Source organism: Martes martes, assembly GCF_963455335.1.
Source record: "Martes martes genome assembly, chromosome: 5".
Lineage (NCBI taxonomy): Eukaryota > Metazoa > Chordata > Mammalia > Carnivora > Mustelidae > Martes > Martes martes.
The window spans coordinates 86,365,245-86,381,143 of record NC_137892.1 but is presented as its reverse complement, the minus strand read 5'-3'; the positions used below and the strand labels follow the sequence as shown (position 1 = coordinate 86,381,143).

The 15,899-nt window shown below is 41.5% G+C and overlaps 1 protein-coding gene across 5 annotated transcripts in view; it reads left to right on the top strand.

Annotated features, from left to right (window-relative positions):
* The window catches only part of ARHGAP26 (Rho GTPase activating protein 26), a 437,763-nt gene that overhangs the window by 351,363 nt on the left and 70,501 nt on the right, over positions 1–15,899 (top strand). For all 5 annotated transcript variants that reach the window (XM_080803878.1, XM_080803877.1, XM_080803876.1 and 2 more), the window contains exon 19: positions 1,978–2,116. In XM_080803878.1, coding sequence (XP_080660004.1) covers positions 1,978–2,116 — 139 coding nt within the window. The remainder of the gene's footprint in view (positions 1–1,977; positions 2,117–15,899) is intronic.

The window sequence follows — 15,899 nt, the reverse complement described above, 5'->3', positions numbered from 1 at the left end:
TTTTCAGACAGCTGTGTTTGGGAGCGAGATTGACTTAACCAGCTGGCTGGCATCATTGGAGCCCAAGGACCTGCCAGCCCATGGAGAGCAGCTGTTTTGGCTGAAATTCTCATCATTCTTATGACTTTGCTTCCTATATATCAGCTTCAGAGTTCTGCTTTTAAATGCACACACAAAGGAGAGAGGGCCATTGAAAAGAGCATAGTATATCTAATGCTACCCATAGTGGAAGGAAGTGGGGTGCCCCCACCTTCCTCTTGTTACTCATGATTGTTGAGAAAGTGGAAATCCAGAAGGAGGCTAGCTCCAGAGTGAGACATGATAATGAATAAATCAATAAATATTGATATCTTAATACAGTGTGGCTGTTACACAACCATTGAGGATCATGTTTAAGATTTTTTAAAGAAAGGAGAAATGTTGAAATATGTTAGATGTATAGAATACAAAACTGTGTAGATTATGTAATCTCAATTAGGGGAGGTGGGGTTTTTGTTTGTTTGTTTGTTTGTTTGTTTTACATTAAACAAGGTAACTCATACAAAGCTCCTAACCTGATACCTGGCATGGCAAACACTCTGTTAATCACAGGTAGTGGATGCAAACCGTCCCATCCACAGGGAACGTGTTCACCATGTGCAGTGTGATACCAGAGTCCTTGGTATGAAGTAAATGCTCAAGAGATCTTTCTTGATTGAGGTAGTGTTGTCATTTATATGCATTTGAAAAGAAGTCTAGGGGCACCTGGGTGGCTCAGTCAGTTGAGCATCTGACTCTTGGTTTTAGCTCAGGTTGTGCTCTGTGGGTTCTGGAATCGAGCCCCACATCAGGCTCTGTGCTCAGCAGGGAATCTGCTTGAGATTCTCTCTCTCCCCCTCCCACCGTTTGCTCTCTCCTTCTCTCTCTCCCTCCCTCTCAAATAAATACATCTTTAAAAAAGAAATCAAGAAAATCTAGGGATACAGCTTTCTATGTTATCTGTAATTATATCCATAATTGTGGCAGCTAACCTCTGCCTTTGTTCTTCATTATAAGTGGTGAGGACAGTACCTCTTGCTCCACGTCACTGAGAACTGAATGAGCCACTTGTAGAACACACTAATCCCTAGGGAAGTGACCTTGTGTGGTGGCTATGGTGATCATGGTAAGCACCATGTAAGTGTAGCTGTTATAATGATGCCACCATACTTGTATCTGTAAAAAAAAGAAACATTGTCACAATTTTCATCTGTTGTAAAAGCTTAAAAGAAAAAAAGTTCATAAGAAAGCTCAAATGCTTATAGTGGTTGTCTCTAAATGGTAAAAATAGAAAGTTTATCTCTTTTTTTTCCGATGCTTTTCTATGTTTTCCAAATTGTAGTTTTGGTTACTTTTATCATCAACCTTTTTCTTCCTTTTAAATGAGAAAATGCTCAGCATCAAAGATGACATAGAGCTGCTGAGCTGGAAAGCAGGCTCCATCCAAAGGTGACTACAGACCAGGAACTGGTGCCCTGCCCTGGGCTTCTTCTCGGAATGTTATTTAAATGCAGTTTCACATTCTAAGAAAGTTGTGAAGCAATCATTAAGAATTGGTCAGTAGAACCAATGAGGAAAGTAAAGGGTTTTGATGAACTGGTTTTGGACAAAGGTACTCAAAATACTCCAAGCCCTATTAATAGACAGTGGCTTGTATTTAGCACACTTCATTCCCCTCACCCTTGAAGAAAACTACAGAGGGGATAAGTGTAAGTGACAGCAGAATGACAGAAATGGAAGTGAATAGTCACCAAACTCCAAGATATGCTCCTGAAAGAAAATGTTTAGTACCAGTTCTGAGAGATGTTTCAAACAAAGTCCTGAGCTAATGCAGGTGGTCTTCTTGGGTCTTTTTGCTGAGTCTTTGATACCACCAAGCTTTCAGTTGTACTGGTTAGGGCTTGCGCCCTGACTCATGGCAGTGTGTAGTGTAACCCTTCTGTGCAACTTCACTTGCAGATATTTAACACCGTGCCCGATACGCCTCTCACCAACGCCCAGCTGCATCTGTCCCGGAAGAAGAGCAGTGACTCCAAGCCCCCTTCTTGCAGCGAGAGGCCCCTGACGCTCTTCCACGCCATGCAATCAGCAGAGAAACGTGAGTCCCATGGCTCAGGGTGCACACCTCCAGCCTCTCTGTGTGCTACTGTCCTAAGTGTCCTTGAGGATGGTGTGTGGTTGGGCCCTGCCTGGTTTCATTGCTGAGTAAGCCTGGTAGGACAGGAAGCAGTGTCAGAAAAATGAAAGGCCAGGGCGACTTGCTGTGCAGGATTCTCTTTTCCAGATCTCCTCTGGGCAAACAGCGGAACATTGTTTCCTCCTGCAACACAGTAGGAGCTCAGCTCTGGCATCATGGCTTCCGCCCCTCTTTTGTTAGCAGCACAGAACCAGTTTCCTTTTCTCAGTTTGTCATTAAATGCTTATTAGTGCAAGTCACATGCCCCACTCATGTGACTCTGAGGCCAGGCCCTGCCTTTGCTCATCTTTCTACTCCACCTCTCACAGAACCTGGCATTTAGTGGACACCCAATAAATGTGTGAACTAAATGAATGAATTAATTAGAGAATAACACTCTCTTTGTTCCAAGCAGCACAGTGTTATCACCACAGTTTTACTGAATCTGTTTTTCATGTCAGAACGGAGCTCTTTGCTGTATCAGATGACTGGGCCCTAAAATATTCAGGCTTGTTTCAGCTTCTGGAATAAGAGAGCTGAGTGGTGGTAGTGTAAGAGTTGAGGGCTGAAGCTCTTCCTGGAGTCCCGTCAGACCTGGGTTCTGGCACCAGCAGCAACACATGGGCAAGTCTTTGACTGTTGCTCAGCCTCTGTTTGCTCATCTATAAAGTAGGGATAATAGTGCCTATCTCATGAGGATTTGTTAAGGAGTAAGTAAAATTTTACATTTAAGGATCTGGCACAAGTCTTGGACTCGGCAAGAGCTGAGAGCTGCTGCTATTATTACTAGTTATTATTTAATCATGCACAAATACCAAGGCTCGCTCTTTCATACAACTGACACTGGCACATTGCCTGGGAGAGACTGGGAGCAGAAACAGCAGACCTTGTCTTTACTGTGCTCGCAGTTGAGGGAGGGGAGTAGACAAGTGAATAGATAGCAGCAGGCCACCGTGATAACCGACCTCGGAGGATAAGTCCATTCACAGAGGCTGCGGAGCACGTGGTGGTTGAGTGCACCAGATTGCCTGGCTGCTGGTTCTGTGTCTGCTGTCTCTGGCTGCACACGATGGGGGCAGGTTACCTGCATCTCAAGGCCTCAGGCTCCTCTTCCAGAAGGCGGGGGCAACAGCTTCTACCTCATGGGGCTGCTGTGCGGATTAGAGTACTTCACATGGCACCTAGTGCAGAGTGAGTGCCCAGTGAATGCTGGGGAGTGTTGCAGTTGTTGTTAACCTCTGTGAGGTACAGTAAAGACACAGATCAGAAGAATGAATCACTTGGCCTTGAGGAGAGAGAAAATACATAACGTGGATTGACATCTTTTTATTTGTCACAAAAAAACTTTTTTTTTTTTTTTTAACAAAAACCGTTTTTTATCCCCTGTATTTCAGAGGTAATGGCCTTTGTTTTCATTCTGGAAATGAATCCGTGCTGCCTCCAGACCATCACTGCATTTCACGATATCATACTATCCCACAAAATGGCTAGACCTTGGTGAATTGGGCACCATTTGGGTTGTTTCAGATATTTAGTTTTTATGAGTAAAGCTACTGTTATCTTTGTAGCCAGATCTGTTCGCAGGCATGATCATTTCCTTAAGCTAAATTCCTGGAAGAATTTCTAGGTCAGAGGATATGCACAGTTTCAGAGCTTTGACCTCTCTTCAAACGATAGCCTGTATTCTTCTTAAATATGTGGTTTGGGTCATTCTCTTTGGTCTGCACATGGCTTGGGCTCTTCTGAGTGTAGCAGGGAACACTGGGAACAGAACTGGTCTCCCCATATCTTCCATGAACACGGACGGCATTGGGCTGTGGGGTGATGTGTTTCTCACAGCGCCAGGAGAGCCACGGTCATCTAATATTCACTACTAAGCAGAGGATAGTGTAGATTAGGACCCTTCAGACTGTTAGGTTGAAGCAGAAGCAGCTTTGGAACAGGTTTCGAAGCATATTCTGGGAGCATGTAAGAAAGAAGATAGAGATTAGGAGCAAATCAATTAGATCTTGACCCAAGATTAATTTGATCACGTGAGGTAAACGATGAAGTGTTAGGACATATGAAAATGGACAGACCTAAGCTACAGAACAAGCTGCTGGTGTCTCTGTCTGCAAACAGTTGACAGAAGGATAGAAGATGGCAAGACAGTGAAGCAGCCTGTCTTTCCTCTGAATGTTAGGAAATGCTTTCTGGAAACAGGACTGGAACCTTGGATATTTGAGGGGTGCTTAGCTTTCCTCCTTTTCTCAGAGAAGAAACATTTTCACTGAAAAGTATGTAGGAGGGCATATATACATAGACTTTTTTTTTTTTAAGATTTTATTTATTTATTTGACAGACAGAGATCACAAGTAGGCAGAGAGGCAGGCAGAGAGAGAGAGGAGGAAGCAGGCTCCCTGCGGAGCAGAGAGCCCGATGCGGGGCTCGATCCCAGGACCCTGGGATCATGACCTGAGCCGAAGGCAGAGGCTTAACCCACTGAGCCACCCAGGTGCCCCTATACATAGACTTTTTATGGTTTGTTTTGGAAAACCCTTTTTTTCCTGAGAAACTAGGATGATATCCAGGCTGGCTTGGAAAGTACCATAGGAGGGGTGGGTGACTGGCCAGAAGCTGGAAGGTTCTGCTGGCACCCCACCCCAGCTTGTAACCCAGCCACCTCTCACTGTGAGATGAGCAGGTGACAGGGCACTGTCATGTTTTCACACACCTGACTCTTCCTCTGTCTCATTTGCGAATAAAGACAGAAGGCTCCTTTATCAAAGCGCTTTGCCAAGTTTATCTATAGAATTAAAGTACAAATAAACACTCTAAGTCATTTGTGGGTAAAAAAAAAAAATTGTGTATTTCCATAAGATGATGTTTTTCAGGTTAAGGGAACTTGAAATACCTAGCTCAGTTCCTTCCCAAACTCAAATCATTTGTATAAGCCTTCGTTCATTCTTTGGCCGACAACCACATAACTCATATGCTGTTGTTTAATACAGTTCTTTAAATTGATTTGTAAAGCTTCAGTGCATAACATAGTTTTTTTTTAATACTGTGCTGTGGTACTTACTAAAGATGATAAAATTAAGGCCTAAAAGGATGAACTTATTTTCCAGAATCATATAACAGAGAGAAGGAGTGGATTCAGAACAAGGTTTATCTGTTTGCAAACCTACAGTCTTCCTACAACATTATGTCACCAATTCTTGACAGAATCTGAAAGAAAGCAGATTGCAGGAGGAACACAGAGAAAAAAGAATATGAAAATAATTTTGCAATGTGTTATATGTAGGAAACAAAGGAGAAGAATGTGGAATTTTGAGTTTGAGTCATTGGGAGAAGTTTGGTGCTGTGAAAAGAAAGGAGAAATAATGAATTGAGTTTTGAAACTGCTGAGATTCTTTTTTTTTTTTTAAAGATTTTATTTATTTATTTGACAGACAGAGATCAGAAGTAGGCAGAGAGGCAGGCAGAGAGAGAGGAGGAAGCAGGCTCCCCGCTGAGCAGAGAGCCTGATGCGGGTCTTGATCCCAGGACCCTGGGATCATGACCTGAGCCGAAGGCAGAGGCTTTAACCCACTGAGCCACCCAGGCACCCCTAAACTGCTGAGATTCTATGTAAGGTTTCCAAAGGTTATTTGGAAGAGTGATTCTAGATATACATCCTAAAAGTGGGCATTAGAACCTAAATATAGGGCAAAAAAGCCAGCAAAGGGAATATTAAGCTGACAAAAAAATTACTGTTCTGAGAATTTTTCTTCGTGATACTTCTGGCTTCTCTGAATGTGCTGGCTAAAAATCACCCCACCTGGTTGGTCCTAAAGTCTAGTACCAGCCATTTTGTGAAAAACGTGCATCACTTCTGACCTCAGTAGCCTCAATAATCTCCTTTGTCTATGATTTTCAGGATATTAATTATCCTGTTTCTGTTATCTATATGGGAAGAGAATTCCTTCTCTCTAATATCAGATCATTCTCTCTTTACATGTTCAGCTCTGATTGCTATGTACACATATGTTCATTTTATATGATTCTTCTGAGTTTTTGAAGTAAATGTCCAGTCTAACAAAGCTGGATTATTCAAGTTCAAAAAAAATTAATTTTGAAGCCACTCACTTCTTTACATGGCCTCATCCTACTCAGTAAAATCTCTAAAAAGATGAATTTGATGGTCTCACTGTATTATTCTCTAATATACATTAAAATAAATTTGTAACCATTAAGATAAAGAATGTTCTTCCCAACACCTTATGTCCCACCCATGAAATGTGTGCCGCTGTTGAGAGTCCACAGATCTTGCTCTGAATTTTGGGGCAACTTGGTTCCTTTCTCTTAAGAAACTCGAGTTTCTTCGGACTTGAACTGGGTTCAGATACTGTCATTTCACTGTTACATCACTGTGGATGCTCACTGTGTTCCCCTGTCATTTCCTTGTTGTGCACTTTGGGTTCCCGTGACACCTGTCCAGGTTTGATGTGACCTTACCTTTTTTCAGGTTCTTGCCACAGAGCAGATATCTTGTCAGATTGCTCTTGTGTGGACACACAAGCACACCTCCACATATCCGTTCTCTGCCTTCACACTTGGAGGATGATATTTTTCAGAACCTCATTTCCTCTTATTTCCATCTGTCTGATCTCTTTTGAGTTCAATTATGCTTTTCTGCTCACTGACACACTTGCAGTTGACAACTTTCTCTGTGTTCCATTGGTTAGCCCTCTTTTTGGTCCCTGTTGAAATATTTAGTGGGCCTAAAACTCCCAGCCACAGCTCACTTGGGTGTTTCTCTTTGAGAAGTCCCAGCTGTTGAATGTCAGCGCACATTATTCTCTCCCCTCTCTGCAGCGCCCCCACTCTATGCAGAAGGTGGAGCCCATTCTTTTGGCATAGACATGAATCCATGCCAACACTCTTGGCCTCAGGCTGTCAATCGCCTCCCTCTTCCTGGAGAGGAAGTTCCTGAGAGTCACTTTGGGAATTCATAGGCTCAGTCTTCTGGCTTCATACCTGCACTTCAGGCTCATGGGAGCATGTGACGTAATAACTGATGCTCCCGGATGTGTGTCTTGTTTTCTGGAAGTGTTTTTCTTTCTGTGTACATAGACGAGTTGCGTCCCAGGTACCTCCCTAAGGTTCTTCAGCTTCAGTCTATGGATGTAGTAGAATCTTTCCCAGGTGGCATTTCCCTTTCCCTAAAGGCAAAGATGTCTTTATGATGACAGTGATCTCTTCCCAGGAGGAAGAGCTAGATGCATTTTCCTACTCTTTGCTGGGTCAGAACTTTGGTCAGCCCCAGGGCATCATGTGGGTCCTCACAGACAAATCAGTGTGTGGTAGAAGTGGGGCTCCGGACGAAATGGGAGAAGTCTCTGAGATTAAACTTTGTGTCAAAGAAGGAAGGAAATGATGAAGGAGATACAGGGTTTAAAAAGCATCACAGCAACAAATGCAAGTCATTTGGAAAACACTGAATATTTTAGTGAGGAAGGGACTCGATATCCAAGTTGTATATAGCTGGTCAAGAAATTTCTGAAAGGTAGAATTTTGAGTAAAATGCTAAAGGAAATGGGTATAGTCTCATCCAAAGGACAGAAGGGTGGGACAGTGACGCTCTACAGAGGGAACTTGGAATAGCATTTGTATATGTATTTCTTATCTCTAGAACTAAGGATTGTGGGAAGATCTGTTTCAAAACTATACTTAGAAAACATTCTTGAGCCTGGGTGGCTCAGTGGGTTGAGCCTCTGCCTTCGGCTCGGGTCATGATCTCAGGGTCCTGGATTGGGCCCCACTTTGGGTTCTCTGCTCGGCGGGGAGCCTGCTTCCCACCCCCACCCCCTATGCACCTGCCTCTCTGCCCACTTGTGATCTCTCTGTCAAATAAATAAATAAAATCTTAAAAAAAAAAAAAAGAAAACATTCTCTTAGAAATCAGTTTTTTAATGTGTGTTTAATATATATGGCTCCATAATTTATCAAGTGGTTTCCCATGCTAAGTACTGTGCATAGCAACAACTCCCTTAATTTTCACAATTTCATGACATAGGTACTGTCCCCATTTGGGACAACAGAGGAAAATATAATTTATATTAATTAATGTACTCAGGATCACACAGCAACAAAGTAGATTTGAACCCATTTGTTCTGACCTCACAGCTGTTCTCTTAGCGAGTGATTACTCTGCCTTCTGGTTCCAACTTGTGCGGTTGTTCTCGAGGAAATGTAGTTCTCTGTGCTTTTGTGACCTAGCCTGCAAACTCAACCTTTATTCTAAGGAAAAATATTTCCAGCATTGCTTATGTACCTGGAGTTTACTCATTCAGTAAACTAGGGATCTGCCTGTAAAGAGACAGGGGTGGGGGGCTGCTGTGAAATGATAAATGAAGGCATTTGAATCAGAACCTTGAGACCAAGTTAGATCTGAGCATCATTCAATAATAACAGCAATAAAAATTAAAATTATTATACCTCATCTAACATGGCAAGCAGCCTAAGCACATTACTGTCTTACTTCATTCTCACAACTGACCATCACCCAGGTAGGTTCTCAGAAACCACATTTCACAGACAGGTAAACTCAGGCTCCAGAGGTTCAGTGGTCACACAACTGGTGAAGGGGAGGCAAGGAATTTGTACCCAGGTGGTATCTGTTCCCCATGCCACGTTGTCTTCAAAAGGGTGCCTGTGTCATTTCCTCAGCCATGGAAGTGAAAATCTGGTTAGACTGAATTACAGAAGCAGTAAAAGCCATCTGTCCTAGCATCCAGTAGTGCCATGGGGGGGCACTCGAACCCTCCTGAATGGACTCCTCAATATGCATACCAGCAGGCAGCATCCCCTCCAAATCTAGCCCCAGCTATGCAGAGAGCAATATGCATTCAGCAGTACCTTTAATTTGCTGGGCCAAGGTAGTCACTCTCATTTGTGATAACCTCAGAACAGATGGAACAGGGTTTTTCGATTGTGCTGCCAGATGAATGGTAGCAAGGGAAATTACATTTAATCTCCAAGTTGCCACATGGATACATCATATAGCAGAAATGGGAGCCGTATATCTAGATGAAAGCTACTGACATAGAAGCTGTACTTTTTCTGGACAACTGCAGAAGGTGGGGCCAGAAGGATTAGAGAGGATCAGCAACCAGGTCTTGTCCCCTTTAAAGTTCTTCCAAGAGGGGCATCTGGGTGGCTCAACGTATTAAGCATCCAACTCTTGATCTCCACTTAGGTCTTGATCTCAGGGTTGTTTGAGTTCAAGTCCTGCATTGGGCTCCACATTGGGGCATGGAGCCTACTTGAGAAAAAATAATAATAATCTAAGAGATTACAAAGTGACATAAAAAATAATAATCTTCTAAGAGATTACAAAGTGACATTTATCACCGATTTTTGTCTCAGATATTTAGTACTTATACCAAGGTGTTGAAACATGTTTCTTGGAACAGTAATTCTTAGACTTAGTGTGCATTTGAACATTGTAAGGAGCTTATTAAAAATACAGATGCCTGATCTCCTCCTCCTGCTCCTCCTTGGTATATTCTGAATCAGGAGGTCTTGACTAGAGCTCAGGTATCTGTATTTTTTTTGAATATTTATTTATTTATTAGAGAGAGAGAGAGCAGGGGAAGGGGCAGAGGGAGAGAGAGAGAATCTCAAGCAGATTCCGTTCTGAGTGTGGAGCCAGATGTGAGGCTTGATCCCACGACCCTGAGATCAGGACCTGAGCCAAAATCAAGAGTAAAATGCTTAACCGACGGAACCACCCAGGCACCCTGCATCTGTATTTTAAAGGATGCTTTGGTGATGCTAATGCCAGCTAAAGTGAGAGACACACAGGCTTGTGGGGAGGGACAAACAGTCAAGGTTGCTCATTTCTGTCACTACCAGAACATCTCTTTGACTCTGTTGAGGTTTGCGGCAGCCTGGTGTGGTGTTGGAGAACAGGGGTTCTGCAGTCAGGCTGCATTGTTTCAGTGCCATCTCTGTCACCTAGCAGCCCTGAGAACTGGAAAGCATTACTTTCCCTTTCTGAACCTCCATTTGCTCATCTGTAAAATCAGTCACTAAGAATAGCTTCCTTGGAGGGCAGTTAGCATGATTAAGTAAGCCAGTGTAAGTGCATGTCATGTACTTGATACTGCGCCTAGAACTTAGTAAGCACCTAATAAACATTAGCTACAATTGTGATGGTTATCATCAGACTATAATTTTACATTACATTTTGCTAAGGAAATTATTCCCCCTCTGGATCCAGCAGATTCCAAAAAAGAGGCCCATACGTGAGGGGAATGCAGAGTCACCCTGGCCCCAGAGAGAGCTGATTTGCTGCTTGAATTCAAATACATCAGCAGCTGGGATGAGTTGTACAGCATTGCTGGGGCTGGGAGGTGGGAATAGATTCTTGGGCTTTGTTTTAACACAGATCACACTAACTAGCTGCTGGGATTACAGCTGTCATTAATTCTTTCAGTGCATTTAATTCATCCTGGACCCTCTCCCAGACAGACCCAGTGAGAGGTTAAGAATTCAACTCATATACTCATTTGTGTCTTCCTTGTTGAAAAATAACTGGGAATTCATATTATTCAGAGGCTTACATAATGCCTTTCTCCAAGTGCTCAAGGCTGCAGCATGTGCCTGTTCTCGGGTTTTGCCTCTGCAGATCCTGGGTACTTTGGACACACCTGTTTGTTTTGGCATGAGACACGTTTATCCACATGGATTCTTACTGTCACACAGACTAAGGTATCATGTGGCTCTTGGCTTAATTATACTTAGTTACCATATGTGACTGAAAATGACATAGTTGATGTGGCCATTTAAAAAATGATGCCCTGGAAAGCTAATGACAAGAAAAAAGTTCAAGGTAGATCATTAAATGAAAAAAAGTGTATTACAGTCTTATGTAAGACCGTCTGGCTTTATCAGTTAGTGAACAAAGCAGGTAACTCAATATTGTTTTGGTGTTATACCATTCTGTTAAAAGAAAAGTATATATGTGTGTATTTTTCTATGTATAGAAAAACAACTAGACATTTACACAACAAAATGCATATAGAATATTTGTATGCTTTTCTGTACTTTCTAAATTAGAGAGGAATGCATATTTATTATATATTGACTGATTTTTATATTATTAAAATCAAACTGCCTATTCACACATTTTGTATACTATCTCAAGCCCATTTTACAGTGAGTCATGGTATAAAAATAAGTAAATATATAATTTTTTCTTATTAATGAGCAATAATGTAAGCAGTCTATAGACGTCTCCCTCACTCACCTGGGAACCAGAGACTTAAGGAAGAAGATCCCTACTAGAAAGCAAGTTCTCAAATGGAAAAGAAGGCTATGTTATAAGTAGTGGAATATGTATTTAACTCTGATCGTTCAACTCCACGTTCAGCCATTAGGTAGATTCGTTTCTACATTGTGGTTTTTGAAATGGTGGTGTTTCGGGAATGGGCTTCCCTGTTGTGCCTCCATGCCTCTTTCCTGTGAATCATTTCAGCCCTGGGCCAGCTGTGGTGATTCCCCCGTTCCCTCATGAAATCCAGTTTTATTAGCATTTTTTTCCCCTTTGCAAAGAGAAGCGTTTTTTATGAGCACCATGGGAAGGAAGTCAGTCAGTCACTCCACATGGTACCAAAATTGGTAGTTTTTTTGAAGCCAACCTGCCAAAAGTTCTAATATTATGTAGTATGTCCTATGGTCGGAACAACAATTTGACCACATTTTTTACTTATCAATTCACTGTTTAGTCCGTCATTGCCCAAACTGTTTTTTTAAGACTCTTTTTTGAAACATTGCCCAAACTGTTTTTATGTGCCCAAACACATTGCTCAAACTGCTTTTTGAGATTATTTTTATCATAGGGACTGACGCTGGGTCAACATGAAATCATTCCACCTCAGATTTTAGTGTGGCTTGGCACGCCACTATTATCAGGAATGAAAACTATAGAGAAAAAAAAATACTGCTTCAGAAAATCTGTTTCCAAGCTTCTCATGCACTTGGGTGTTTCCCAGAGATGGTAAACTCAGAAATTGCTGTGCACTCATCATTTTTTATTGCAAAATTCATTAAGCTGCCATTCTATTATCATCCTATCTTGTCAAGATGATACATTACAGACTTCATTGCAAAACTTTAATAAGCAGGAGAAAGTACACCTCTCTCCGTACCACAGCAAGGGAAAGCCTCTGGGTATTTTGCTTTTGTCTTAATATTTTTTGTCTCAAGCCTGTGTCTTTCCAGAACTTCCATCAGTCTGGTAACTCCCTTTCCTCCCTGTTTGATCATGTAGAGAGCACGTTCCCTCCTTAGGGCTCTGTGAGGCATCATGAGCTACTGTTAAAGAACATTTCTCTTCCCTCTTTTTGACAGCTAGTCTCAGGCATCATGGAAAGATGATGTTAGTCCGTATTCTGACGGACGTCCGTGCATGGTGGGAAACCTCCCCCGAAGTTACGTTGCAAGTCTGTGTTTCCTATTTATCCTCCCACTCTAGGTATTCAGTGGGCTAGAGTGTTGAGGCTTGCTGAGACATGTGAATTCGGTTTGGTTCTGCATGCACATTCCTGGCCTTGTTTCTGGGTTCTGTGATAAACAGAGACCCTGCCTTTTGTAGGGGGGGGCGGGGTGTGGGGATGGGGAGGGATTGTCATTAGAGTGAGCAGGAGTCACTTGGTAAATATGGAAAGTGAAGTTGCTTAGCTCCCAGATTTCCATGGCAACCCCCAGAACAAGTACAATATCACCAAAATTATTCTGTGGCTTTCTTTTTTTAGTTGCAGTGATTTGGTTGCATAGTCATATTTTTCCATTCCTGATTTGTACAAAAAACACAGACTCTGCCCACTGTAACCATTACTTTGGTTTCAAGGACATTAGTGGTCCCTGTCTGAACCACCTGGAAAATTCAGTCACTCGGAACTGCCTCGTTCTGTGCTAGCAGAATACATTTTCATTGCTTATTGTCACCTTATATTTATTATTTGTCTTGTAACCATTCATGGAGCTTTAGTGTATATTATACATGGGCTGGGTGCCCTGAACTTGTGACTGATGCTGACCTCGCAGGTCACTGTAACAGATGCTCTAGGTGTTCTGCATGGGCATACGTGCCCCTGCCCTGAGTATTTTGCATTTCTCAGCACTAGCACCTCATCTAGCTTATCACTCTTCATAGAAACTGTGTTCGTGAAAACATTCATCACCTACCCATACATGTTTACATTTGCTGGGGGATTTATTTTATCATTTCCTTGCTTCTGAGCTTTTGTCTTCTGTGACTAAAACGAAGAGAGTTTCTTGTTGACAAACATGTTTGTAGAAAGCAAGCATCCCCACTAAATTCATCCAGTTTAGGAATACTCCTGAGTTGTGGACATTCTTTCTCTTTTGGTCATTTAAGTGGTTCTCCATGATCCTTTTGCTTTGACTCATAACTGTTGTTGTTTTTCTTATTCAGTCCCTTAGCCTATAATTTCCTTTTCTTCAGCAATGTAATTGCCATCAGTCTTTCTTATACCTTCTGATGAGGATGCCAGACCTGGTTTGAATCATCAATGTCTCTGAGAAGTCCAGGTCTGGTATTGGAACAATTTGGTTAATTTAATTTTTTTTTTAATAATGTTTTAGGCTGCCTGTTCTCATTATGTTTTGCTGTTAGGGAAAGTACTCATTTGCCCACCTGACAAAGATCCGCCTGTTTGACATTACTGAATCATGTTCTCTTTTTTTCTTAATTCATGCCAAATGCTTTAGAATTTGTCTTGGTATAGTTTGCCATACCATTAAAACGTGTGAGTTGCGGTGGATTTTACTCTCCACCTCTTCTCTGGAATGACTCTCACTGTCCTGCTCACCCTCAGTAGGGATCGTCAGCATTTCAGCTCAGAAACCTGTCCACCTAGATGTTCTCAGTCTCGCTATTTGTGGTCTCATGTCCAATAAAACTGTGGTGGTCTTACAGTCTGAGAGTGCCAGGTTTCCAGATTTCCTTATCATGTGGCCCATTGAGTCATACCGGTAAAGAGTCTGACTCTTCAGATGTATATTTGGCCATCTTGACTGCAAAACTATGAAATTTTATGATTAATTTTTTTTGTGTTTTTTCTTTTTGGACAAAGACACCTTTCCTTGATCTTTTGCTCTTGTTGTCATTTTGTTAGAGGTTTTGCCATATGTATCAGGCCCACAATACCTAAATAGAGGTCAAAATAGAATCTCAAAAAGGATTTACTTCCTAAAAAAGAGTTCTAGTGTCCTCCACTGAATAAAATGCTAGAAATCCTCGAGTTCAGTTTGGGGGTAGCCACCCATTTAATTTTTGTGGCCTTTCTAGGCCAGGCAGGGTTGGGCTGTCATTGTCCACCCCGTCCTCATTCTTGTGTGGGTTCATTTCAGACAAATGTCAGCTTCCATATCCAGCAGTGTTCCTTGCTTAGCTCATGGAGAAAGCCAGTCTGTAATACTATAACAGAAGATATGGTCTCAAAAATTTTACTCAAATCCCATTTACAGAATCAGATTCTTATATGAGGTTAGGATTCTGATAAAGTGTTACTATGTAAAAGAAAGCATCTTTATCTAATTTTTTTCAGTTGTGATTTCACAACTGAAATTGTGATTGTGTTGTGATTTTATCTGTCACATGTTCAATCTTAGGTTGCTCCTAGTCTACCGAGGAAGGTAGACATATGAACAAATAAGTATGTGCAAGTTACTAATAAATATTCTAGTATACATCTGAATAAAATACCTAAGAATTAGTGTAAGGGTGTTCATTATCTGGGAATGTGTTTGGTACTAACTGAGCATTCACTGAACAGATGAAAATTGAAGAAACTTCCATCTCTTTTTCTAATGTGTAGTAAGTCAGGGGGGAAAAAAAGTCCCAATAATATTTTAGAAAAACTAACATGTTTTTAGCAAGGTGTTGTTTTTAATTTATAGAATCATAGTCCTCTTAAGGGCAAGTAAGTATAATCACAGGAGAAATATGAGCTATGGTTATACTCTTAGGTTTCCTATGAATTCAGAGAATTACATCATGCAAAAAAGTTGGCTTCAGACTAGAGTTAATAAAACTATTCACTTCTCCCTCCCTGGGAAGCAGAAATTGTCTTCATTGAACCCCAGAGAAGTATGTTGAGTGCCTTTTCCTATACGGTGGTCTTGGGCTTCTCAGTCTTTTTCAGAAATCTCAACATGAGTATTTTGTGCAAAGGAAAGTTTGCACTGATTCATACAGGTAAGTGGCAAGTGGCATATCCATTTTCTCAGTGATCCCCTAATTACGTAATTCTAGAGTTGTTTTTCTTCCTGATAGCAAGTTCCCATTCAAAGTCCCTGTTAGTTTGCCTATATCTGGGTGCATTGTAACTCTTTTGGTTTCTCTTTCTTTGTTGTTCCTGTTTAGAACTTAAGCTCTTGAAATATGAATAGTTCCTAATCCCAGGAATCAAGTTAATAATCTACTTTTTTCAAAATCTACTTAAGAGTTGAGAAATCTCCCAGTAGCCTCATGGAGTTTTTGACTCTTCTATAGGATTTTAGCATGGCATAGAGAATTTGCCAAGATATTAGGGGTGTTGGGGTGTTTGGGGTTGTGTGTGTGTGTGTGTGTGTATTAAATGTAAAGATTAAACTCTAATATCATTGCATAAGCGTGATAAATTTTTATGCACATGACTAGTACAAATGGAAA